This window comes from Mycotypha africana, assembly GCF_025528875.1.
Source record: "Mycotypha africana strain NRRL 2978 chromosome Unknown BDF20scaffold_2, whole genome shotgun sequence".
Classification (NCBI taxonomy): domain Eukaryota; kingdom Fungi; phylum Mucoromycota; class Mucoromycetes; order Mucorales; family Mycotyphaceae; genus Mycotypha; species Mycotypha africana.
This window is the reverse complement of record NW_026515726.1, coordinates 2589460-2613325: the sequence shown is the minus strand read 5'-3', so window position 1 is coordinate 2613325 and position 23866 is coordinate 2589460. Positions and strand designations below refer to the sequence as shown.

Genomic DNA, 23866 nt, shown 5'->3' with positions numbered 1-23866 from the left:
CCTTGAAGTAGTTGTTATCATGCGTTATTTGGACTATCATTAAGTAAAGTGAAGAGAGTGTCATTGCGTACAACGGACGACTTTATTTAATACGTATTGTTTTGCAAACAGTATTTATAACGCTGTTAAAAAGAGCAAAAGCTCTTTTACTCAAATTATTTGTATTTCATCGGATTTGTTTTGCTAGCAAAAGCAAAGGTGTGATGAAATGCCGGCCAATAATGAGAGTTAATGAGTTTTTTTAGTAGCTATTTCGAATAGAGCACTCGAATTGAGTCAGAAAAAAAAGAACAAAAAACCCTTCAGTCATTCCGTACATCGCCGTCAACAGGATAGGGTCGCAAGACCTTCCATGGGTAGCCGTTAAAAAAAGGGGTCCGTACGTTACATTTTTCTCACAACGGTGCAAAATTGAGTGATATCATGCCTGACTGTGACAAATTCATTTCCTTATAAAGTAGGTCATGGTTGGACAAATTAGAAATCTTCATATGATGGAATAAATAATAGCCGTTCAATTTCTTATCCAAATGCGGGGCGAAACTAGATAAGATTACTTTCCATTAGAAGTAGGAGAAAAGATCTTCTCTCTCTTCTTCTTTATTTACCATTAAAAGACTGCATAGAAAATCGCACACCCCATTTAGACATAATACTACTCTACATTAATATGTTACGGCGAAGACTATTGTCCCACATAATAAAGCCAACTTTCAGCCAATATCATAGAGCAACTATTGTTCGGTTACCGATAATTTATTCTGCCAAACGTCTTCATTCGACATTGACCATTGACAATGACCATGCGTTTTACTACCCACAACCAGAAGTAAACAATAATAATAAAAAGCTCAAACCAGCGTCAAAAAATAAGTCAGAATCTATGATTGGTATGACTGAATGAAGAACACCTCATCCTTACCTTCATAAAATGTGTTCGACTCTAACCTATTTCCTAAAATGTTATTGATAAACTACTTAGTCTCTCCTCTTCAACGTTATGATGAGCTCACTGCTACAAGCACTGTTCGAATGGATCTTGACCAAAGAGCCGTCATCGAAAAATTAGACCATTTGTGGTACGACTTGAAACACTATGTACCAAAACCACATACAGCAGAAAGAAAATCAGGCTTAGTAAGTGCTTGTTTGAATTTAAAGTTTTTTATTATTTTTCCGTCTTGTTTTTCTCATATAAATTGTTCATTATTTTGTATAGTGGAGTAGATTATTCGGCGCCAAAAGTATGGGTGAGCATCATTATGCTCAGCTCGATGCCAATATTCCTAAATCACTCTATGTATACGGTGATGTCGGTACCGGTAAAACAATGGTCATGGATCTCTTCTTTGATACGTTGCCCATCGCTCGTAAACGCCGTGTGCATTTCCATGCATTCATGCTCGATGTTCATCGACGCATTCACCAGATAAAAACGCAATACCCAGGTCTCGCCAATCCTATCGCACCTATTGCTGAAGATCTTGTGAGAGATGCTTATGTACTCTGTTTTGACGAATTCCAAGTAACGGATATAGCCGATGCCATGATTCTACGTAATTTGTTCGTTGAACTCTTCCACCGTGGAGTTGTGTTGGTCACTACCTCTAACAGGCATCCTACTGAATTATATAAAAATGGCATTCAACGTGCTTCCTTCTTACCCTGCATTGATCTCTTGATGAACCGTTGTGATGTGCTATGCTTAGACTCCGGTACTGATTATCGAAAAATGCAACGGGCCCAATCGCATGTTTATTTCTATCCTCTGAACGGAGAAACAGAGAAACAGGTCGATAACATCACCAATATACTGACCCATGGTAAAAAGATGGAGCCGAAGCATCTTCACTTCTTATCACGTACCCTGACGATTCCTCAGCAAGTGGACGGTGTGGCTAAAATGCGCTTTGCAGATGTCTGCGCCCAACCTTTAAGCGCGGCTGACTATCTTGAAATTGTAAAGAATTTCCATACGGTCATATTGACTGATATTCCTCGGATGACAATGAAGCATAGAGCAGAGGCTCGTCGCTTTATCACTTTTATTGACGCCATGTACGAATCTCATGTTACTTTGGTGGCGAGTGGAGATAGCAACATTATGGAGATATTTAATGCGGAAGAAGGCAAAGAACATTTAGAGAATGAAATGAGTGCTATGCGTGATGCCTTGAACGTTTCCGACGTCTCCTCTCCTTTGTTTAATGGGCAAGAAGAAGCATTTGCCTTCCAAAGAGCGTTGTCTAGACTGATTCAAATGCAAAGCAAAGATTGGGTCTGTTCAGAATTGAAGAACCAGTAATGGACGTTTCATCTCAATGCACTATACACTTTATTCCTACACTTTTGCATTTCTATACATAACTTTCCTTCATTATCAGCATCATTCATTACTTTATTACACTTAATCTTAAGTCATACCTCTTTTACCATGCATACAATTAACATCAACTAAAATTATCACTACCCACGGATCTTTTTGGGGTTCTTGTTCAATAAAAAAACCGAAACAATACGAAGAATGTACCTTTGTTAACTTTTTGTTGCCATTGCTTGCACATTTTTGTATTCTCTAGGTGAAAGGAGACGACTCCGCAGCGACCTTTTGAAGACTACATGCTTTAAAGTAATTTATTCCTTTTTGGCAATATAATAAAAGTTAATACATATGAAGCTGCAATATTCTGACGATGTTATTGATAGTTTAATTGCATAAAATATTGTATTATAAAGCGCCTAAGATTCCTTTGTCCAACATAATGACCTCAGAACCCAATGTTAAAATATGTATCTATTTTCTTTAAAAAATTGGTTGTTATGCTAAGGAGTAGTACAAATGATAATATATTCCTTCCGATGAAAGAAGAGTAGGTTTCAAAAGAGCTGATATAGCAATCAATGGTTACTGTTGTTGCTCTTTGGAACATCGTGAATCATATGGAAAGTATGCTTATTGTATGGAAGAGGTGTACTCGGTCTTGTGGACCTGGTATCGCCACTATGACTGCTTTCACTACTAACTGCAGTATTTGAATTTATACAATGGGTTGCGGTCATAAAAGAGTCAAAGGTAGCAGCTGAGTCTGTTCGTTCGTGTTGTAGTTCGTTGTTAGTAGTAGTAGGACTGCTCGATACATAGCCTGATGGTTGTTGTGGCTGTTGCCAGGTTGGAGGAGTATTTTCTAACACTTTACTGTCATAACTATGCATGTTATCAACAGCTACGGTGTGACATGGATTGTACAAGCCTGTAGTGCCTGTATGATCTCGATGTTGCTGCTGCTGTTGCTGCTGCTGCTGCTGTTGTTGCTGCTGTTGATGTTGATTATAGTTATTAAGCATACTCTGAAATTTAAGAGGCGAGCGATTGTGATACCGATGATAGGCATCGCAATCATTGGCGCTTTGGGATCGACCATGAAAGTTACTGAACGCAGCCATAGCATGTTGAGAATGCGACGGGGACATCATCTGCTGTGAGTGATGTGGCTGAGGAGAATATGGAAAGCCTGATGGTGAAAAGCCGGCGTTATCGCTTTGGGTTGGGCTCTGACTGGTGATTGTAGGAGGAGCAGCATAGACATATTGTGGCGGTGGTAAAGTGACAAAAGATTGAAGAGATTGGTGTGGTGAGGAAGATGAAGAAGCCGTCATCGTCAACTGAGTCGTTGTCGTTGTTGTCGTTGTCGTTGTTGTCGTTGCTACTGCCGCTGCCAATGTGTTACTATTATATGTATTGATAGACGAAGAGGATGGCGAGGCAGCAGTAGCAGCATGGTACGTGGTGGCATCAACGGTTGGATGCGAATTGTTGTCAAGTACAAATGTTACATTATTATAGTCATTATTCACTATGAGACTTCCCTCTTTCATCTTCTTGTTACTGTTGCTGTTGTTCACATATTTATCATTTGCTGCAGCGTTATTACTATTCTTCTCACTTGCGTTTTTTCTCTTTCTTTGACGTATAGGCTGTTGCTGCTGCTGTTGCTGTTGTTTCTGTTTGTCTTCAGCACTGTAATGGCCTGGGCTTCTTCCTCTAACAATAACTGGTAGTGAATAACATTCGGAAACGACATGTCGCGACCCGTCGGATAACTCTACAAGAAGCTCTACTCGTAATCGGAAATATTGTTGCGTCGCTTTACGTTTTCCATTATTTGCTGTAGCTGTTTTGAATTGAAGACGGTCAAAAGTACACACCTTATTTTGTTCCTTTACATCAACTATATTGCCACTGAAATCACTGCTACCAGCTGACCCTAACATACTACTGGAACTAGGAATGATGGCCAATAGAGGCGGCTCTCGTTGTGGTCCCTTGTCACGTTTAGCTGTCATTTGTGTTAAAGCAACAGGTTTGATCATATTATGAGTTTCCAAAAAAACAGAAGAGCTTTCTTTGAGATGCGTATTGAAGCTATCACTATTGGATGTTGAAGAGACTGATGCAGTGGAAGTAAAAGCACCTAGTCGCAAGTAAAACTGTTGAACAGGTAGCAGCGGTTTATCTTCGCTTAGTTGCAGTCCATAAAGTATACCGTCTGTATGCCCTTCTATACTACAACTAGCTGTTATTTGGAAATAATTGCGACGGTAGCAGGTCCATTGTTCTGCATCATCAATGAAAAACCCTTTATCCATCTTACAAGTCAAATGGACAGGTATTCTAATAGCATTGGTTCATTTAGTCATTTGAGGTCAGTGTCCGGTAGTAAAAATCATCCTTTTTTTTGATTTCCCCCCTTCCCATCTTATCTTATGGTTTCTCAATATACATACTTCATTAACTTCTTATTGTAATCACATAAATTGAGTATATTTTTTGAAGTGTAAAAGAACTTTTTTGCCTCTCTTTCGTAACATCCTTGCGGTGCTTGCATTACTGACACCGTAGCTGGTACGATTGGAAAGGATGTGTTCAGAGGTTTAAGTGCAGGCAGAGGAAAGCCCGATTCCTCATTTTTAATGTATGAATGTTGGTTAGTTGCTATTATAGTCGAATCATTCTGTGTAGTCAATGGAGAGGGTTTGCTACAGAAGGGTTTGCGTGCCCTTACAGTTAGTAAGCTTACAACGTATATTGTATGCATCTATCTACTGTTTTAAGAGTTCTTCTTCCTACCTTCTAAAATCAAACATTCTAGGGTAGCCAATTGGTACAGCAGTTACCGAACCGCCATCCTTATATTGAACACCATTCTCACTATGAACACATTATTCATTTACTGTGTTAATTTAGGCTTTTATTTGAATTCTTGTAGTGTGGAGAAAAAAGAAGTGTCCTATTGTTGATAGATTACACGTACTTTAAATAGCCATGACCGACAGGTACAGAATGTGATCTCTGGTGATAAAATGGTATAATATCGTTTCCTGACATTTTAAGGTGAAATCCGTTCTGACTTGGATGTACAACAATTAAAGAAGAAAAAAAAAAAAAAAATGGAAAGGAAAGAAGTATAAAAAGTTTAAATCAAAGGAAGAAAGGAGAACAAAGCACGATATAAACAAAGTAAAAAATAGCTTTTTCGAACAAAACCTGTTAAGGAAACGGTTCTTTGGGGTTTTTTTTTCTTTCTCTTTGCTTGTTTTAAGGAGTAGTTGACGCCAGTAGTATATAGTATTTTTCTAAAAAGTCGTCATTCATCGCCACCGTTCAAGGTTTTTACTTTCTATTTTATATCTTAACAGGGAGCATTGTTATACGTTCATATCACTGTTTTTGGTATGGCTGTTATGTATAATGCAGCTTTCAACTGCAAACAAGATGCACAGAGAGGTCAACTCTCTTTTTTGATATTGCAGAAATATACAAGTAAAATTAGGGAGACAATTTGCAAGTGAAGCAGTAGACATGGGCACTAACTTTAAATAGATACGAGCTGTTAATAAAATTGTCAATTAATGTTGATTTACTTCATGCGTGTATAGTACATATGTGCTCGGAAATAGAAGTGATCTCTCGCCGAGCAGCAGAAAAAGTAAAGATTCATCAGTAAATTGTAGAACAACCAGTAGCTCCTTATCACTTTGACACTTATCGACTAACTAGAACATCCACCCTATCATAAGTGAGCCTTACAGCAATTATCAATGACTTTGGCTTGAACTCGATTAACGTCAATATATAAGTTCGAAGGGCTTCTCGTACCAGATGATGGAAGCCGCATCTGCTGCTATGTACATATGCACGCTTAAGAAACGTACAAGCATAGAAAAGAAAGAGCTATATAAAATGACAGCGATCATAAATAGGTGTAACATCTCTAATTCTTTGCGTGGAAAAGAAAATGGTCGATAATAAATCGATTACCTGCTATATATGGACATTGCATTCTTAAACTATACTCTACACTTTTTTTTTTTTTTTTTTTTTTGGATGGTAGAGCAGATGTCGGACTATATCGAGCGCTTGTAACTTTCAATCAGAACTTGAACAGATTATGTTGGCTTCTATAGCAGCAGCTGACAATTATATCAGCTGGAGAAAGGTTAGCCAAACCGTTTTAGTAGTGGAAAGATGTCTCGAAAGGTTTAAAGAACCTGACCCTCTGCGGAATAAAATTGCATGAACTTGTTAAGCTGGAATTTATAGGTCGCTTTTTCCTTTCATTTCTCAATTTACAGAAATGAATATTCTTCCTCATAAAAGGTATCATTTATCTACAGCATCAAAAAGCAGTATACACAGCAACTAATTTTCTTTTGTGGTACAGTTGGCACGTTTATAACAAGGCTAATGTAGAACGAGTCCGTAAAGATGAAGCAAAAGCAGCAGAAGAAGCAAAGAAAAAGAAAGATCGTGCTGATCTAGCTGTAAGTGGGAATGGTACGAAGAACAGATGAAATCGTCAAACAGCCAAATAACGTTAAATATTCATACAATAGGAAAGTGAAGCTAGACTCAACCTTCTGAGACAACGAGCCAATACCCGTTTACCGCCCGAAGATCAGCTTTTGAGAGAACCTCAACCTATTGAACACATCAATTTGTTTCATGATTTCGAACAAAAGCTTGAAAGGAATGAAGAAGCTGAAGCTGAGAGAAAGGTTGAAGAAGAGAAGTTTGATAAACGCTTCACTATGTACCTTGACAAAGGCACAGAAAAAGGTAAGGACTGTGTTCATTGATGAGGCCTGTCAAGAAGGTTGCTGATCTGCTTCAATGTTATTCTAGCTGATGAGCCTTGGTACGTAAAGACAGACAGGAAGGAGGAGAAATACATTGATCCCTATAAATTCAAATCAAAGCAGGAGCAAAAACGGAAGGTGAAAGATACTAGTAACAAGGACGACGATCCTTTGCACTTCATAAAAAAGAAGCTGCAACAAAAGAATAGTAACGACAGGCGAGACAAAAAGAAAAGTCATCGCGAACGTCATGAAAATGATAAGAGCAACAACAACTGTTCAAATTCTTCTCCGACCATGGAAGAATTAAGGGCAAAACGATATGCTCGAGAAAGAAAAGAGAAAGCAAGATTACAAAATTTATACCTAGATCATAAAGAAGATCAGGAAGACGTCATCGACGAAAGAAAACGAGGCTATAACTCACAGTTTAATAGAGAAGAGACAGAATTGGCAAACAGTAAACGGCGAAGGCGACAATAAAGACCGGGATTGTTTAAATTTTATTCCTTGCTTTTTTCCACTCAATTATTCTCTATAATATATTTTGACGTTATGCGTGAGATCGTTACACTTCAGTTGGGATCGTTGGCGAATTACGTTGGCACCCACTATTGGAATGCTCAGGTAGACATAAATTACTTTATATGCAAAACCTTATGGTTGATCTAGCAGCTGATGAGCGAAGTTTGGCTAGGAAGAGTATTTCAGTTTTATAAATCAAACGAACACTAAAAACGAATTGGACCACCAAGTATTGTATAGACAGGGCGAGACGTCCTCAGGTATTGCAACCTATTCACCTCGAACATTGATATATGACCTAAAAAACGGCTTTGGATCGATGCAAAAGTACAATAAGTTATTTGCAGCAGACGATAATGATGATAATTTGATACCTTGGGATCAAGGAATACAAAAGATTGGTCGGCCAAACAGCAAAAGTAGATATCAACAAGAGTTGGATCGTATGGAAATTGATAACGAATATCATATGGACCTGGACGTTATCAATCAGTTGGATCAATCCGTGAGCAACTGGTCCGACTATAACAGGATATATTACCACCCACGATCCATCAACCCTATTGTAACGCATGAAATCGATAATGATATAACGCCCTTTGATAACTTCAACATTGGAAGACAGGCATACCGAGACAATGAGAAGGAGCTTGAGCTGTTCGATGAAAATTTCCGGTTTTTTGTTGAAGAATGTGATAATCTCCAAGGTTTTCAGATGATGGTCGATGTTGATGACGGTTTTGGAGGATTTTCAGAAAGTTTACTTCACGATATCAGAGATGAATTCGCGAAAGCACCTATTTTTCTATATGGTTTAAGTGATTCACGAGCAGTTTACCGAAATGAGGTATTGTTGCAAAGGTTTTTTCCCTGTAAGGACGCTAGCTTTTATACTAATTGTATGTCGATTTCATTTCATGGTTAAACAGCGTCAAAAGCAGAAAATTATGTTAAATAGAGCACTAAGTTTAACACGTCTTTCACAACTAGCCTCGGTATATATACCCATATATACGCCAACAAACGCAATGGCTGACAAATGTGGGTTATCATCCTACCTTCAATTTAATGACAACTCAAAATACCATACCAGTGCCATTGTTGCTGCTGCAATCGACAATAACTCTATACCTTATCGATTAACACGACCTCAGCTATCAATGGGAGATGTGATGACTAAGATTGTGCAAGCGAACAATTCGAGGCTCGCCTCGTTATCTGTCTCCATACCGTTACCTATTTTGGCTAAAGGTTATAGAGAAACTATGGAAACTTTCAAATTCGATGACCAGTTAAAGCCTCTATTACCATTGTTGCAAAGTTATTCAAAACAGGTAATGAAATCTTCTCAATTATTGGGCAATGATAAATTTTTATTAAAAGATCTTATAAACGATAGTCGACGGATGTATATAGTGAAATTGTTGTAACTAGAGGATTACCTGTAAATTATCCAAAAGATAGGACTATGTATATTGAGCGTTTATTGTCGACGTTCAAAGACACCAACGACCTTTTGCACACAAATGTGGATATTGAAGCTGCATTACCATTGCCCGAGTCATTCCCTCATATATTTAAGGCTTGCTTTGATTCGAATGGGTATATTAGTCACGGGCAGAGTAATCATGATTCGCTGCAGTCCATCCCGATACTTACCCATTTCGAATCAGGATCCAGATTAAAGCATTATGTGGATCGCCATATAGAAAACGTGGATACAATTGATTTCAAGGATTTCCATGAATATGCAGAGGGAGAAATCCCGATCACTCGTGAAGATTTCTTGCAAATGAAAGAAGAGCTAATAACGCTGTCTGACACGTATAACACTGACGAGGATTTTTGAGCTACTGTTTAAAACTGTAGATAGCTTGCCCATATCCAATTTGCAGGCGCCGATGGATTCACAAATGTAGGAGGCACTTTACGTAGCCTGTCTTCATATACATTTGCTTCCCCTATATCAGACAAAATATATTGATCCCACATTTTACGAGTTACGATTAAACTACTCAAAGATTGTTCTGCTTCACACCAATATTTGTAAGCATTTTCGTCTATAGGCATTGAATTCCATTTGTCTTCCGGGTGTATATATAATTTCTTTTCTGTCTTTTCTTGAACATTGACATCGGTATTTCTCTCCCTTTCATCCTCCACGCATGTTTGGTGAGTTTGCCGGTGTTGCTGCTCAGCTTTTTCCCTTTCATGCCATTCTTTCACTTGGTTATAAAACTGGCTACCTTCGTCAGCAAAGAAATGACCCTGTGCTTCCAGCCGTTTTCTCCGTAAAGATAGTAACTTTGTCAATTTTGAAAGCACTTTCGACAAATGCTTGATCTTTCCTTTCGCATCCTCCTTGTTGGAAGATTTCAAGTTCTTGGTCTGTTGTTGTTGTTGTTGCGATAGATTTTGAGCTATGACGGATGGTGTACTTGTAACTTTCCAAACAATATCTTTCTTCCACTGTTCGTTCTTTCTCAATGTTTCTTGTTTCTGACGACGCATGCGTTCATTATGCCTCTTTCGCCATTCACGATGGCGTGCTAGTTTCTTCTGTTTGCGCTTGATCACTTGTATGCGATGCTGGTCTAATTGTTGTGTTAACCGGATCAGCTTCGCCTTAATATTGTAAACGTTGTCAATATTGCACCAAATTTATCGTAATTGTTTCCTTGACATTAGAATCCTTACTGTTTCTAATCCCAGTTTCTGTAAATGATCTCGCCATTGATCTTGAGAAAATTCTCTCAACCCTATTTCACCGTCAATAGCTGAGTTAAGTTGCTCATACAGTTCTATTGACTCTCCCAGTTGCAGTTTGGTTTCTGTAATGGACATGAAAAATAATCTAAAATGAAAGAAACCGTTTGAAATATTTAAGCTCTCTATATACCATAAAAGGCAATTAAGTCTTTTTTCCTTTCAACCAACTCTATACGAACAAAGCAAGCGTCATATTCCCCTCAAAGATGTATAGCCTAATCTATTGTTCAGAAGACAGACCTTAACATAAAAGCTGACAGCTTGATATGAAAATAATGTATTTCTATTAGGTTCATTATGTACACAGGACAATTGTCTGTTTATTACAAACTACTGCTTTTGAGCTCCCAGCTTCAAAAAGAACCAACATACCCGAGATAGTGTATCGAGGCGGCCTCAAACTGTGTATTTCGAAGTTTACTGATATTTGACTTTCAAGCTTTTTCTAGACATTGTCTGACATCCGAACCTATAGTTAGTGAAACCAAGCTAGCAAAGTCAACAGAATAATAGGTTAATACTTCCACTGTTTGCTGGCGAAAAATGCGTTAGCCTAATGCCACAGTAACCAAGCTCGTATCGCTGTTTCTGACCTCTTGTCAGCGATGCTTGACTTTTGAGAATTTAGTATTATCTGAATTAGCAAGCGACTAGAATTCTCTGTATTTGCATATTGTTCTATATGCTGCTACTGAAAGAACAAAGGAGCACTGTCTATTACAGATTTCTATCAGGTGTATAGGTACACATAGCTTTAGCGTTTATTTGGCTCTTCAGAGGTGAGCTCTACAAAGGAAGCCTTTTTTCTGAATTCTTAAAGACTTTGGATTGCAAAGCTTTTTCATCTACAAAGGAAGCGCTGAAAAGCCCGTTAAAAAGAATCATCAGTGTACCATCCCGTCAATTGTTGATGTTTTGCTTTACACAAATGTGCATTCGAACTGAACAAGTAATTCCGCATATTTCTGATTTGGCACGCCAAATTACAATACCTGGAATCAAGGGACACTATAATGCATGCCTACAGGCATTATGTGTTTATACTTCATCTTCATCCCGCTTTTCTCTTTTGTTTTCTTTCTTGAATCCCCTTTTTATAAGCTGACCCTCTTCTTCTGATACAGATCACTCATCTTTGAATTGATTACATTCAAACGAAAGTCATAACGTTTTCTTCCAGTAACAATTGATGTTGCCAATACCTTCAATGCTTCAATATAAATACCGCGCCGGCTGACCATCTGATTATCATCTCTTCTTTTCTCGTAGGGACTTGAACAACGCCAAAAATTCATTATCCTTACCATTTTTGCACAAACCTTAATCTTCAACCTTACTTGTGCGTGATTTTGAACTTTCGATCATAATAATAACTGATAAGCCTTCCCCAAGCCATCATTCAGACAATAGTAGGGTCATACATTTAAACTCAAAGTAAGCTCTCCATATTACAAACAACTATTGTTTTGAGAACCGGTCTCTTGCATTCCTAATACACCTTCTTTTTCCCTTCATTAAACCCTCTAGATTGTAACTGTCTCTCAACTATCTACACAACCATATCTATATTACAGTAAATCCATAATCTCTATATGCCTGTAGTAACGTGCTTTTGGTCCCTATTATCGCTCGATAATCTCGAATTCCTATATATACCAACCGTCGTCGGCAGGAGAAAAATTCTCAATACCAACCAAACCTTAGAAGATATTCTTCTGCATCACTCTTTATATGAATTCATGCATCCGACAGAAATCGAACTTGCAAAATCTGATTTATCGAACTTTTTGAACCTAAAGATCTTGGCAGGATCAGTTACCAGGTATATTTGCGAATTTATCTGATTAGATGGGTATAGCAGCATTTTGTCCCAACTCTGCTTGCATTATTCAAACAAAAAATTTTAGATGTCGTTTGCTTTCACTTGAGAACATAGCTTGCAGAGCTGCCGGTATGGAACCGCCATCTGCTTCACAAACAAATCAAGGAGTAAGTAAGATTAAAGTTCAATAGATTGTCGATTACATACATATACACAACCAAAATATAATCGATCAAACGTTTGTTTTGAAAGGTGGTTGCACTAACATTTTTTATATAGGCGATAGTTTCAAAGCCATACAATGATCATACGACTGATAATGTAGACAATATGTGGACTGTTGTAGACATTGTTATCTACTCAGCAACACACGAGTTAGTCTTGGCATTCTTCCATAATATAGGTAAATGCAAGCGACCATGTTGTAGAACTATTAAGGACAACAATCTTCTTGAAACAAGCAACGTCAGACTTAAAATCTCTGTTTGCATCAGATTTTGGGCCATTGTGCATGAATGAAAAGATAGCTCGTGGAGATGATGAATATTCCCATAGCAACTTTGCAAACCAGGTAAATATTTTATACAAACAAAACTTACTGCAACAAATACCAAAATAATTGCATATCAATCTGATCGTAGGATACACTGAACATGATTCAAGCAGTCGAAATGGTCAAGAGGATGGCAAGAAGTGATCTGAGCCGTAGGAATAACGACTTAAAGCTACCAAAAAGATTTTTTCAAATTACAGATCAACTTGCACAAAATGTAGCCCTCTCTTGGCTGGATACTAACTCTTCCAACCCAGATGATTCATTACTCGATATGATCAAATTGATATCAAAGGATATTGCTGTTGAGGAATTCAGAAGCTCATCTTACAATAGCAATTGCAAGCTGATTACAGCACCATTCGAAAGTTCAACATATACCAAAAACAAAGACATTTCATGTACTCGCCATTTTTATGCAAGTGTCAATGTTGAGCTATTCAATAAGATGTATAACTTTCATAAAATTTTGATACCTTATGGAAGCATCATATTCGAAACAATCCAAATTACTCCACTCGATAAATCCGCCTCAGAAAGAAGAATAAGTTCATCACATGCACAACTACATTTAATACGGCAACCAAACCAAATATCTTTACCACCATTGAATGGTCTGTCTCGCGAAAACGGACGTGCCGATAAAAGTTCTAAAGCAAACAAAGAACATCAATTATTACCTATTTCTACCCACATTCTATTAAGTAATCCACTTACCAAAGCAAGCACCGATTATAATATCAATGTAACATTTTTTCATTAAAAAAAATATATGATGAATCGGCCTAGTACTAATTCATGCACAATCAATATTAGGATAAAGTGAATGCTGCAATCTACCGCAGTGTTGGAAATAGAACTCGTGAAGATGATAATCTTGTAAGCCGATCCACAGGTCAAAAGTCCATTCAGCTTCCTCACTTGCACCAAAACGACAATGCTTATAGTTCATTAAATCAAGACGAAGAGGCAACATCTTCCTCCTCTGTTGATTCATATCACCGTCAAACTCACCATCACCAGCAACACCAGCAGCACTGTTTACCACGAATGGAGGTGTGCGATCAGTTGTTTCCTAACTTCTCAGCTGAACGAAGGAAACTCTACGGAAACAAACGACAGGCGTTCAATAACAGAATGAGCGGAGAGCCTGTTAAAGTTTGCACTAGATGTTTGACGAGCCAAAGTCCTGAATGGCGACGTGGGCCGGATGGACATAAAACGTAAGCTATGTTGGTTTCTTTTATTTTCTTTCCTTTCCTCCTCTTAATCTCTGTCCTCTACTATTATCGAGTATTCACTAATTTTTCTTTCTAACCTATCCATGCAGTCTGTGTAATGCTTGTGGTTTGAGATATTCGCGTTTGAGATCAAAACAATGGCGCGCTGCTTTAGCTGCAAGAGATGCAACCAACTAGCAAGAAATGTGTTGTTTCTGCTTCCACTCCTTCTGATATGTCTCCCATTATCTCTAGTTATTAGACCCTTAGTTCATTTCAATCTTTACTATTTAACCAGTGAATATGAAGGAAAGTACGAAAAGCAAAGAAAAATTATGTTCGTAACTGTATTCTTAAGAAGAATACATAAAAGTACGTTAAATAATATATGACCTTTAATACTACATATTCTTACAACGGTAACAGCAGCCTTTTTTTTACCAATTATGTAAATTGAAACTATCTCTATGTACTCCACTCAACAAGTTTTTTTTCATATAGTAATCATTTTGATCGCCCTTTTTTTAATAGTTCGAGATCGTATTGTTGCTCTTTTAATACAAAAAAAAAAGCCATTCTATACATAAAATGCTCTAAGAGCGACCTATATTTAGTTGGTTATTATTTTGCCACTTTATCTACTGTATGCTGACAGCAACTGTTTCTCGATTCGCCATTTTACATACATTCGTTTACCACAAAGTATTGTATAAAAAATATGCACTTGCAAAAAATAGAGGCATTCATCAAAAATGTTTAAAGAATGGTGCCTTTCCAGTAAAGCTGAGTGTATATTGACCAATCATTCATTTTAATGCTAACTGTTCTTCAATAGTAATAATAGCAGACTCGTTCAAATACGAAGGAGGCTTGATATTAACTCATCAAAGCAACACACTGCGTTGATAAGTCTTAAAGTCATTATTTTTGCGACTGGAATCATGATCCATCAATAAAAGGTACCATCAGGATTGCTCTTTTTTCCCAGATCAACCCGATCTTTGACAGGTCCAAAGCAATTTAATCTCCGCACAGAAAAAAAAAAAATCAATTTTTTTTTTTTTTGAAATATACCTTTTGAGGTGATGGAAAAATAAACCCCTTTTTTTTTGGTTTACGAAAAAAGCCTTTTTATCGACGAGAAGCAATGGCAACTTCATCTCAAGCAGTGTTAGAGCGACTTGCTCAACTTCAAATAAGTCCCAAGGTTGTTTCTCATGATTCTGTCAATGATAACAAAGCCTGGGCTGAAGCTCTTAAGGACACCAACGATGTCGCATTCGAAATCACTAAAACCTTGATTCTTAAGCCTAAAACCGCCAAAACTGCTACTCCTACGCCAGTTGTTGTTGTTGCTTTGGATTCTACCGAGGTGAATGCCACTGCTCTTGGTAAGAAGTTGTCTTTGAAGGACTGTCGTTTTGCCAATGAAGATTTGCTTAAGGAAACATTCAGCATCACCAAAGAGGCCGTTTCTCCTTTCGTTTTGAGCAATGTCAAAGAACTTGATTTGGTTCATCTTGTTGTTGACAGCGCACTTTTGGCGCTTCCTAACGAAAAGAAGTTGGCTTTCCACCCTTCGACATCGGATAAATCCATCTTTGTTACCGTGGATGAACTGAAGAAGTATTTTGAATCATTGAACAAAGAACCTGTTGAAATTGATTTTAAGGCTTTGGCTGCTGCTAAGCCTCCCGCCAATGATGGTGCTAAGAAGCCTGTTAAGGCTGCTGCTAAGAAGGAAGGTAAAATAGGATGGAGAGAGAGCTTTACTCACCATATAGTATGGCGTTAAAAAATTAGTAGATGAGTTAATCTTTTTTTTTTTTCTTCCCCTATTTTCATACTCTATCTGTGCTCTTTAGCTGCTTCTTCTGCTGCCACTGAAGAATTCAATCAGATGGGTCTTGGTTGTACCAAAGATGGTGATTTCCCTAAATGGTATCAACAAGTCTTGACCAAGAGTGAGATGTTGGAATACTATGATGTATCTGGCTGTTATATTCTTCGTCCTTTAGCCTACAACATTTGGAAGGAAATCACCAATTTCTTTGATGAAGCTATCACTGAAATGGGTGTTGAAGACACTTACTTTCCTATGTTTGTCTCCAACCGTGTTTTACAACGCGAAAAGGATCATATTGAAGGTTTCGCCCCTGAAGTTGCCTGGGTTACCAAGGCTGGTAGCAGTGATCTTGAAGAACCTATTGCTATTCGTCCTACCTCTGAAACCGTCATGTACCCTTATTTTGCCAAATGGATCCGTTCTCACCGTGATTTGCCTTTCCGTATCAACCAATGGTGTTCTGTTGTCCGTTGGGAATTCAAGAATCCTCAACCTTTCCTCCGTACTCGTGAATTCCTTTGGCAAGAAGGTCACACTGCTCACTTGACCTTAGAAGATGCTGATAAGGAAGTGAAGCAAATTTTGGATCTCTATGCTCAAGTGTACAACGATTTGTTGGCTTTGCCTGTTGTTAAGGGTGTTAAGTCTGAGAAAGAAAAATTTGCTGGTGGCTATTATACCACAACTGTAGAAGGCTATATTCCTGCTACGGGTCGTGCTATTCAAGGTGGTACTTCTCACTGTCTCGGTCAAAACTTCTCCAAGATGTTCAATATCACTGTTGAAGATCCTAATGCCCCTGCTACTGCTAATGAAGAAGCCAAGAAGATTCACGTCTGGCAGAATTCTTGGGGTCTTTCTACCCGTACCATTGGTGTCTTGGTCATGACACACGGTGATGATAAGGGTTTGGTCCTTCCTCCTCGTGTGGCACTCATTCAAACTGTCATTGTTCCTTGTGGTCTGACTGTCAAGACGACCAAAGAAGAATCTGATAAGATTTTCGATGCCTGTCAAGAAGTTGCCTCTCGTCTTAAGAAGGCTGGTATTAAGAGCAAGGCTGACTTGCGTGAAAACTATACCCCTGGTTTCAAATTTAATCACTGGGAAATGCGTGGTGTTCCTCTTCGTCTTGAATTGGGTCCTAAAGATCTTCAAAAACAACAAGCTACTTTGGTTCGCCGTGATACTGGTGTTCGTTTCTCTGTTCCTCTTGATAACTTGGAGCAAAGTGTCAAGGAAACTTTGGATACCATTCAACGTGATATGCTCGAAAGAGCTACCAAGAAGATGCAAGAAAATATTGTTCGTGTTGAGAAGTGGGAAGATTTCTGTCCCAATTTGAACAAGAAGAAGTTGCTCTTGGTCCCTTGGTGTGATCGTACTGAGTGTGAAGATGACATTAAGGAGCGTTCTGCTAAGGTCGCTACTGAAGGTGAAGAAGAAGACGAACGCGCTCCTTCCATGGGTGCCAAGTCTCTTTGTAAACCATTCGAACAACCTACTGAGAATCCTATTGTTCCTGGTGTGACTAAGTGTGTTGCTTGTGATCATGATGCTAAACATTTCATGTTGTTCGGTAGAAGTTACTAGATTAAAAAAAATTTGTACCTTTCATGTCTTTCGTCTTTTGTCATAATAATAATTCTAAAGCATTGTATATAATAGCACTCAAATAAAATATTTGACTGAACTTTTTTTTTTCGTCGTTAAAAAGACAGTAGTATTTAACTTTGTTCTAGAAAGTGAATGCGTCTATGGAGCTTTAATCAATTAATTCTAAGCATTGAATGAAAACTGTGCGAAATTATATACATGATGAATGAAGACTAAAATGGGCAAAGTTATACAAAGCACAAGAAAAAAAAAAGTAATTAAAAACAAAAGCAGAAATATACATCAAATAAACAGCCAAAACTATCCAAAGGAAAGCTGAAGGAAGAAAGGAATATGATATAAATGGGTTATCATTGTTTAGAAAGGATTCTAGAATGTACAGGTGCACTTCTTCCTTCAGATTCATCTTCATCATTGTCCATAGTAGTCATAACAGTATGAGCAGCACCTGCAGCATTATGCATAAAGTGATGATGACGAGGTGGCGACATAGCCATTCGTGTATCCTCATGGGTACTAGCGCTATCGGTTGCATCGTTTCGCTCCAAGCTTATAATGGAGAAACTTGATAAGGAGTGGTTCATTGAAAGGATGGAATCATTATCGTCCATGCTTTCTCGTTGCTGTTGCTGTTGTTGTATCTTTTGTTGTACAGTTTCTGATACAATAGTGGGTGATCTTTCGGAGATATGATGATGATGATGATGAAGATGGTACAAAGTAGATGATGTGGATGCTGAAAATGTTGGGTATGCAAGGGGAGGTTGACGTATTGTCGAAGAATGTATGGAAGGGGAAGATGATGAACAAGATCTGATGCGATGCTTGATGGGCTGCTGTTGCTGATATAAAGAATAAGGCTGTGATTGAGAGGTTTGCACAGAAGACGAGGATATAGGTACAGGCGGTGCTGATGCTGGTAGCGGGGGTGGTGTAGGCGTGTTTGAGGTTAAATTTGAAGCTGACACTTGTATAGAAGGAGGAGGATAATGTTCCGTTTGCTGTTGTTCTGGTACAAACAAATCATGAGTGTAATATGGATAATCTGTCATTGAGGTGCGGCTATAATAGGAAGATTGGGATTGGGTAGGTCTGTGCTGACGTGAGTAAATGTTCGAAACACCATAGGCATCATCAAAAGGGTCATCCAAATTAGAGGCGAAGGGGTTTGAAAGTGTTTCCAAAGATACAATAGATGATTTCTGTTGGTGTTTGCTACCAAGGCCGCTGCCACTGCTATTATTGGTGCCACTATTATTCGGTTGCTGCAAAATGTAGCGGTTGGCATCATCGTCTGAAGCAAGACGAGAATGCCCATCTCCACCTGTCTTTTTCAATTTACCCGCATCACGGATTTGAACCAAAGGCGGCGTAGATACGAACGAAGCAGGTGAATCTAACCTTAAAGAGGAAGACCAAGAGGGTCGACTTGTGTGCCCATTGTTGTTTGCTGCTGCTGCTGCGCTACTAACATAGCCTGTAAAACCACTGAACTTAGCATCTAACAATTCTTGCTGCTCCTTTTCCTTCTGTGCAGTTTTTGCAGCTTCAAGGACTTCAAAATCAGCTAAACGCATACGCATAATATTCTCTTCCGCTTCTAATTCTTCCTCTTCTATATATGCATCGTCTCTATCTATAAAGTCATCCATCAAAATACCATGAAGCCGACCGCGTTGTGTATGACGATGATTTCGTTTTCTACCTGTTGAGAGTGCAGTAGTATTAACAGTGCTAGTGGTGTCAGTAGTGCTAGTAGTAGTGGTGGTGGTGTCGGTTGGCCAAACATCATACCAACGGTTTGCATAGTCAGTGCACCATACTGCTAGCAATGGAAAATAGACGTTAAAGATAGGCACGGAAAACAACCCATAAAGAATGAACCACAATACATATTTAAACTGACGTCGAATCAAAAAGTAGAAAATATGCAAGGCCACCAAACACGTGAATGAACCAGCAATAATGGCGTAAGCCAAGTCTTTGGAGTGGAAATATCGAATGTAGATGGTGTATAGATAGACAATGAACGGCATTGAAAATATCATGTCGAGAATCTTGGTAATAGACACGAGCCAATACATAAAGCCAAGATGTTTAGAGATATGGTGGAATTCAATTTGTGTATGGAAAGTAACGCGAATATTACGAAGTTGCAAAGCTTGGAGAGCGAAAAAGTTGGATGGAATAGTGGCATAGGCAATCGCTTCAGGTTCGAATGCGATACGATGACCTGGATGTGAGCGTAGAAGAACGAGCCCGAAATACTGTTCCTCACCTAATAGCAAGATATTTTCCATGTGCATGGTGTTGGGACGTGGTGCAGCAAAGCCGCGAAGAACAGTGGGTTTAATACAGCAGGGTATAATGTTTCTGTTGGGTTTTAATGAGGAAAATGTTGTCGAGGTGGCGTCCTCTGATTGTTTTATCTGGCCATGATGATGGTGAGATGCATTGATGTTTCGGCTACTATTGTTACGTTTACGCCGACGGTAAATAGATTTATGGTGGAATGTGGTTGCTGTGGTATTCATGGTGGTTGTTGTGTCGTTATCGTCACAACTTGTGTTATCGTCGTCATCTCCTTCTTCAATATCACGATCATTGTCCGAATTAAGACTCCTGGGAGTAATTATTTCATCACTTACTTTGGGCTTTCTATTCGAATTACTAATATCAGGTTGTAAATGTAGGTGCTGTTCATCTCTAAATGGTTGCTGTAATTCCACATTTCTTAGCTTGATATCCCCTTCGAATTCCGTGTCTTGAGTACTCGATGCATCACTTAATAGGCTGTTATTTGGCCTTTGATGGTGATAAAGGGCAGTCACAGTATCAGTTGTCGCTTTATAGACTTCTCCTTTCGAATTTGAAGCGCTGGAAGATGCTTCAGACCAAATACGATACATCACAAATCCTCCATTGATACTGGTCACACAACCTAAACAAGCCTCGTAGGCTAAACCTGCAAAAAATGTCATGTACAAAGGAACAATTTGTAGCATAGTGACAAGATTTTCTTCAGGATTGGCGGGACGAATATGTCCATTGATGGCTAAAATTTTCCTATCTGCCTCTAAACGTGAGACCAATTTGAACACCACGTCATCTTGGACTTGAATATCAGCATCTGTCACCAGCATATACTTGATATCTCTGGGATCGATACTAAGAACGTTGTAACATAAATTGAACAATTCAAATTCCAACGGTGTAATGCGGTTATAGGCTAAATTCAGGCAGCGTTCTAAAAAGCCCAAAAGGAGAACCATAGAATCGCGTTTACCCCTGTTACCGGGGATCCGAGTTGTGGATAATGCCTCGCTCGGTGAGCCTACTTTGACAACCATCATGAAGGGTACTCGGTTACGACCTGATTCGTAGAATCCGGCATAGACTTTTGCGTAATTGATTTTGCGAGTGCCTTGGCCTAACGAGACATAAGCACGTGGATCGGGGTCTTCAGTGGAACTGTAACCTAAGCTGTCTAAAATGCAGAGATATGTTTCTTTGGAATCGGTATCGCTTTTAGCAGTACCGTCGCAGACGAAAAAAAGCAGTTTGCAAGCGTCGGGATAGCTGGTACGAGCGAGTGAGTCAAACGTTTGTTTGATTGCCTCGGATGATTCGGCAAAACAAGGTATAAATAGGAGTGTTAAAGGGTATAAAAATCGCGTAGTAGAAATGATACTGTTACTACTGCTATTGCTGTTGCTTTTAGTGTCCATCCTACTCATGTGACTATGACTATGATCTGTACAGGGTGTTGTCGATGCCGTCACAGTAGCAGGAGTGGTAGGTATAGATGCAAACGTTGCTATGGACGAAGACATGAACTTGCCGTCTTCCAACTTGGTTCGCCTTTTTCTAAGCTGTTGTTTTTGCGAGGATATCTTCTCATCGTGTCCATGGCTATTGCTATCGTCTATAAGGATCGGTTGATTCGTCGGTACTGATTTATGTAGAATATGCCGTAACCATTTCAGTCTGGAGAGATTCGCCAAATTCATTTTAAGCAGAAAATAGATCAGAAAACAGCCCATAGTAATCCACAATCCCATATTGATCCTTGCACATCCAACGTCCTCTCCTCCTTCAATCACACCGTGCTGAAATAAGGTGATTAAGCATTCTTTGTAGCTATCTGCATTCTCTATGCTGGCGTAAAACTTATCACTGATATCTTCTCCCAAATGTACGAATAATAGAATGGTGAGATCGAGAGGTAAGAATAAGCGGTCGAGAGCGAAAGAGCGTGAATAGACACCTTTAGCAACACGAACGATGTTAGTGGCTGAATCCAGGTAGTCGGTGACGTCCAACACTTGTCCATCCAATATCACAAATCCTTTGCCTGGTTTGCCGTTGTGAGGTAAAGATGAAAAGTTGGCATAGATGGCGTCTACATCAAATTTAAGGGCTATGAAGTAAAAGGAATAGTTTATAGTAAGTTAGCTATCTGCTCTGCCTAAAACAAAGCCCTCCACCCCCTTTGTGGTCTCTTAACAATTATCGCTATTTCCTTTACCTCCTTTCTTAGGTCGCCTAGCGTACTCATGTTGTGCAATCAATGAATAGAAACAAGGTGAGCCTGTCAAATTTCTTTGATAAGGAAATGGACAACTGACCAACTTGTCATGCTCAAACACATATCCTGGATCAGTTGCCAACTTGTGTTTTAACCAATTATCAGCTTCTGTTCTACGATTATTTCCATTGATGCATTCATCGACGATTCTGTTGTTGTAAAAGAGTTGATCTTCAGGTCGCTGTAGAACCATAAACTGAGGAAACATGGCTGATAAATCATAGTGCGGATACAAGTTCACTTGTTCTGTCATCTCTGTTTTGTTTCCCAATTTCCGCCAATCCACGACGTCGCCGTTGATAGAAGAATAGTGTGAATGATTGTTGTAGATATCTTTGTAGTTGAATGTAGGTGGGACATCGCAAAAGAAGACAGTAATGACTTCTAGCCAAAGGCAAAATGCTGTACCTATAAGTAGATAGGACAAGAACAAAGCTATTTTCTCTCTCCATGCTTCACGTCTTGCTATAGGGATTTGACAAGTATGAACGTAAGTGTTCAAATCCAAAGTGTGCATGTGTGTACAATGTACGACAATGGTGCATGTTTGTGCTCAACAGATAATTTACCTTTAGTTGCAAGGCGTCCATTTGATAGGTATATTAATAGTTTATCAGGTATAAATAATGTACAAAGTTTAGCATAAACGACCCAAACGATACGTCTCCAAGATGTTGTTCGATGACGTACATTTTGTGAGCCAAATTTTGCCATATTTCAGAAATGATTAGTTAAATAGAAAAAGATCAATCAGTTGATGCTGACATATAGGAATTGGAAAGAAAAGGAAAGATAGGAAAAGAATGCAAATATACAGATAGAATAGAGTTGATGAAAGAATGCTTTGACAAAAAAGAAATAAAAATGTGCAGAAAAGAGAATTATGGAGAAAAAGGAGTTGAAGGGTTGCTTTGTTGTGTACTTTAAAAAATTCAGAAAAACAAAAAAATAATCCGACCTTATTGACCCGCCAATCAGATGACAGCTCAGCACGTACTAGATTTTTCAGCAAGCCAATTCAAGCAGTTCAAGAAAAAAGCTCTTTTCAGTACAGTCAACAGTTCCTTTTGTTTTTGTTACTGAATTGTTTTTCAAGGTATAATTGGCGTATCTGATATGGTAGACAATTGTTGGAATGCAGCTTCGAAATCTTAGCAGAAACTTCTTCTCAATTTTGAATGTTAATCATTTGCTAAGAGTTTTGAATGGCGGTACCATTCTGCGTGCCACAAACAAGCAAAAAAAAAAGGGAATTGACTTTAACCTATCTTCAGATGCAAACAGTTTACCCGTGACAGAAAATCTGAGTCGTCTAGTTTACTTCAGTTCATGGGAGACTTGATCAACCGCTCCTTCGCACCACAGTCGTTTTTGCCAATCAACTTTAAATGGACGTCGGCAACAGTTAATTTTTCTTTTCGGGATTAAATGAACTTACTACCTCCTCGCGGTTGGTCCTGTTCATCTTTATAAGTTTATACTTATTTTGAGAACTGAAAGAAGTTTCAACTCTTTGCATCTGTATGAATCAATCAATAAATGAAATGTTTTGTAAATTAGTATCTTGAAGTATTAGTTTATTTAAAATGGTTTTCTTTCAATGCTTGCTCTCTGACTTTGTAGCAGATGCAGTGGTTTTGATAGTACTTGCGAATATAGTGCTGGTTTATTTATCAGGCTTGATATTTGAAGTAGAGCTTGTTGTTAATAAAAAAAAACCCCAGCTTGTGTTAGAAACTTCCTGTAAGATGGATGTAACCTTTTTCTTTCGAAAACACGTCGCGCAACA

General features: G+C 38.6%; 8 protein-coding genes across 8 annotated transcripts; 5 read left to right on the top strand and 3 right to left on the bottom strand.

The window, feature by feature from the left end:
• Positions 1–960: 960 nt before the first annotated feature.
• BDF20DRAFT_813222 (ATPase) lies at positions 961–2305 on the top strand (the record flags this gene model as incomplete). The annotated part of the gene is made up of 2 exons (XM_053076865.1): positions 961–1137; positions 1220–2305. 2 exons carry the CDS (start codon positions 961–963, stop codon positions 2303–2305), a joined length of 1263 nt encoding a protein of 420 aa, XP_052939596.1.
• A 1073-nt stretch (positions 2306–3378) lies between these two features.
• On the bottom strand, positions 3379–4665 carry BDF20DRAFT_808349 (uncharacterized protein; the record flags this gene model as incomplete). The annotated part of the gene is made up of 4 exons (XM_053076566.1): positions 3379–3512; positions 3969–4229; positions 4284–4403; positions 4473–4665. Coding segments are annotated over 4 exons (708 nt in total), but the record flags the coding sequence as incomplete, so codon positions are not given.
• Positions 4666–6612: 1947 nt separating this feature from the next.
• BDF20DRAFT_854572 (uncharacterized protein) lies at positions 6613–7661 on the top strand. The gene is made up of 4 exons (XM_053080189.1): positions 6613–6658; positions 6723–6822; positions 6895–7117; positions 7184–7661. Exons 1-4 carry the CDS (start codon positions 6636–6638, stop codon positions 7618–7620), a joined length of 783 nt encoding a protein of 260 aa, XP_052939594.1. The 5' UTR covers positions 6613–6635; the 3' UTR covers positions 7621–7661.
• Positions 7662–8131: 470 nt separating this feature from the next.
• Positions 8132–9511, top strand: BDF20DRAFT_814364 (tubulin domain-containing protein; the record flags this gene model as incomplete). Its single annotated transcript, XM_053076968.1, has 3 exons — positions 8132–8509; positions 8592–8996; positions 9062–9511. The coding sequence occupies 3 exons, from the start codon at positions 8132–8134 to the stop codon at positions 9509–9511; spliced, it is 1233 nt and encodes a 410-aa protein (XP_052939593.1).
• An 8-nt stretch (positions 9512–9519) lies between these two features.
• Positions 9520–10506, bottom strand: BDF20DRAFT_910748 (uncharacterized protein; the record flags this gene model as incomplete). The annotated part of the gene is made up of 2 exons (XM_053083742.1): positions 9520–10287; positions 10360–10506. The coding sequence occupies 2 exons, from the start codon at positions 10504–10506 to the stop codon at positions 9520–9522; spliced, it is 915 nt and encodes a 304-aa protein (XP_052939592.1).
• A 1517-nt stretch (positions 10507–12023) lies between these two features.
• BDF20DRAFT_833099 (uncharacterized protein) lies at positions 12024–14224 on the top strand (the record flags this gene model as incomplete). Its single annotated transcript, XM_053078607.1, has 7 exons — positions 12024–12253; positions 12339–12420; positions 12533–12656; positions 12715–12824; positions 12895–13551; positions 13623–14029; positions 14137–14224. 7 exons carry the CDS (start codon positions 12024–12026, stop codon positions 14222–14224), a joined length of 1698 nt encoding a protein of 565 aa, XP_052939591.1.
• Positions 14225–15173: 949 nt separating this feature from the next.
• Positions 15174–17465, top strand: BDF20DRAFT_813883 (uncharacterized protein; the record flags this gene model as incomplete). Its single annotated transcript, XM_053076923.1, has 2 exons — positions 15174–15771; positions 15916–17465. The coding sequence occupies 2 exons, from the start codon at positions 15174–15176 to the stop codon at positions 17463–17465; spliced, it is 2148 nt and encodes a 715-aa protein (XP_052939590.1).
• Positions 17466–17652: 187 nt separating this feature from the next.
• On the bottom strand, positions 17653–23001 carry BDF20DRAFT_312958 (chitin synthase-domain-containing protein). The gene is made up of 3 exons (XM_053075184.1): positions 22647–23001; positions 22018–22542; positions 17653–21909 (listed from the first exon to the last, which is right to left on the bottom strand). The coding sequence occupies exons 1-3, from the start codon at positions 22789–22791 to the stop codon at positions 17840–17842; spliced, it is 4740 nt and encodes a 1579-aa protein (XP_052939589.1). The 5' UTR covers positions 22792–23001; the 3' UTR covers positions 17653–17839.
• Between the last annotated feature and the right edge of the window lie 865 nt (positions 23002–23866).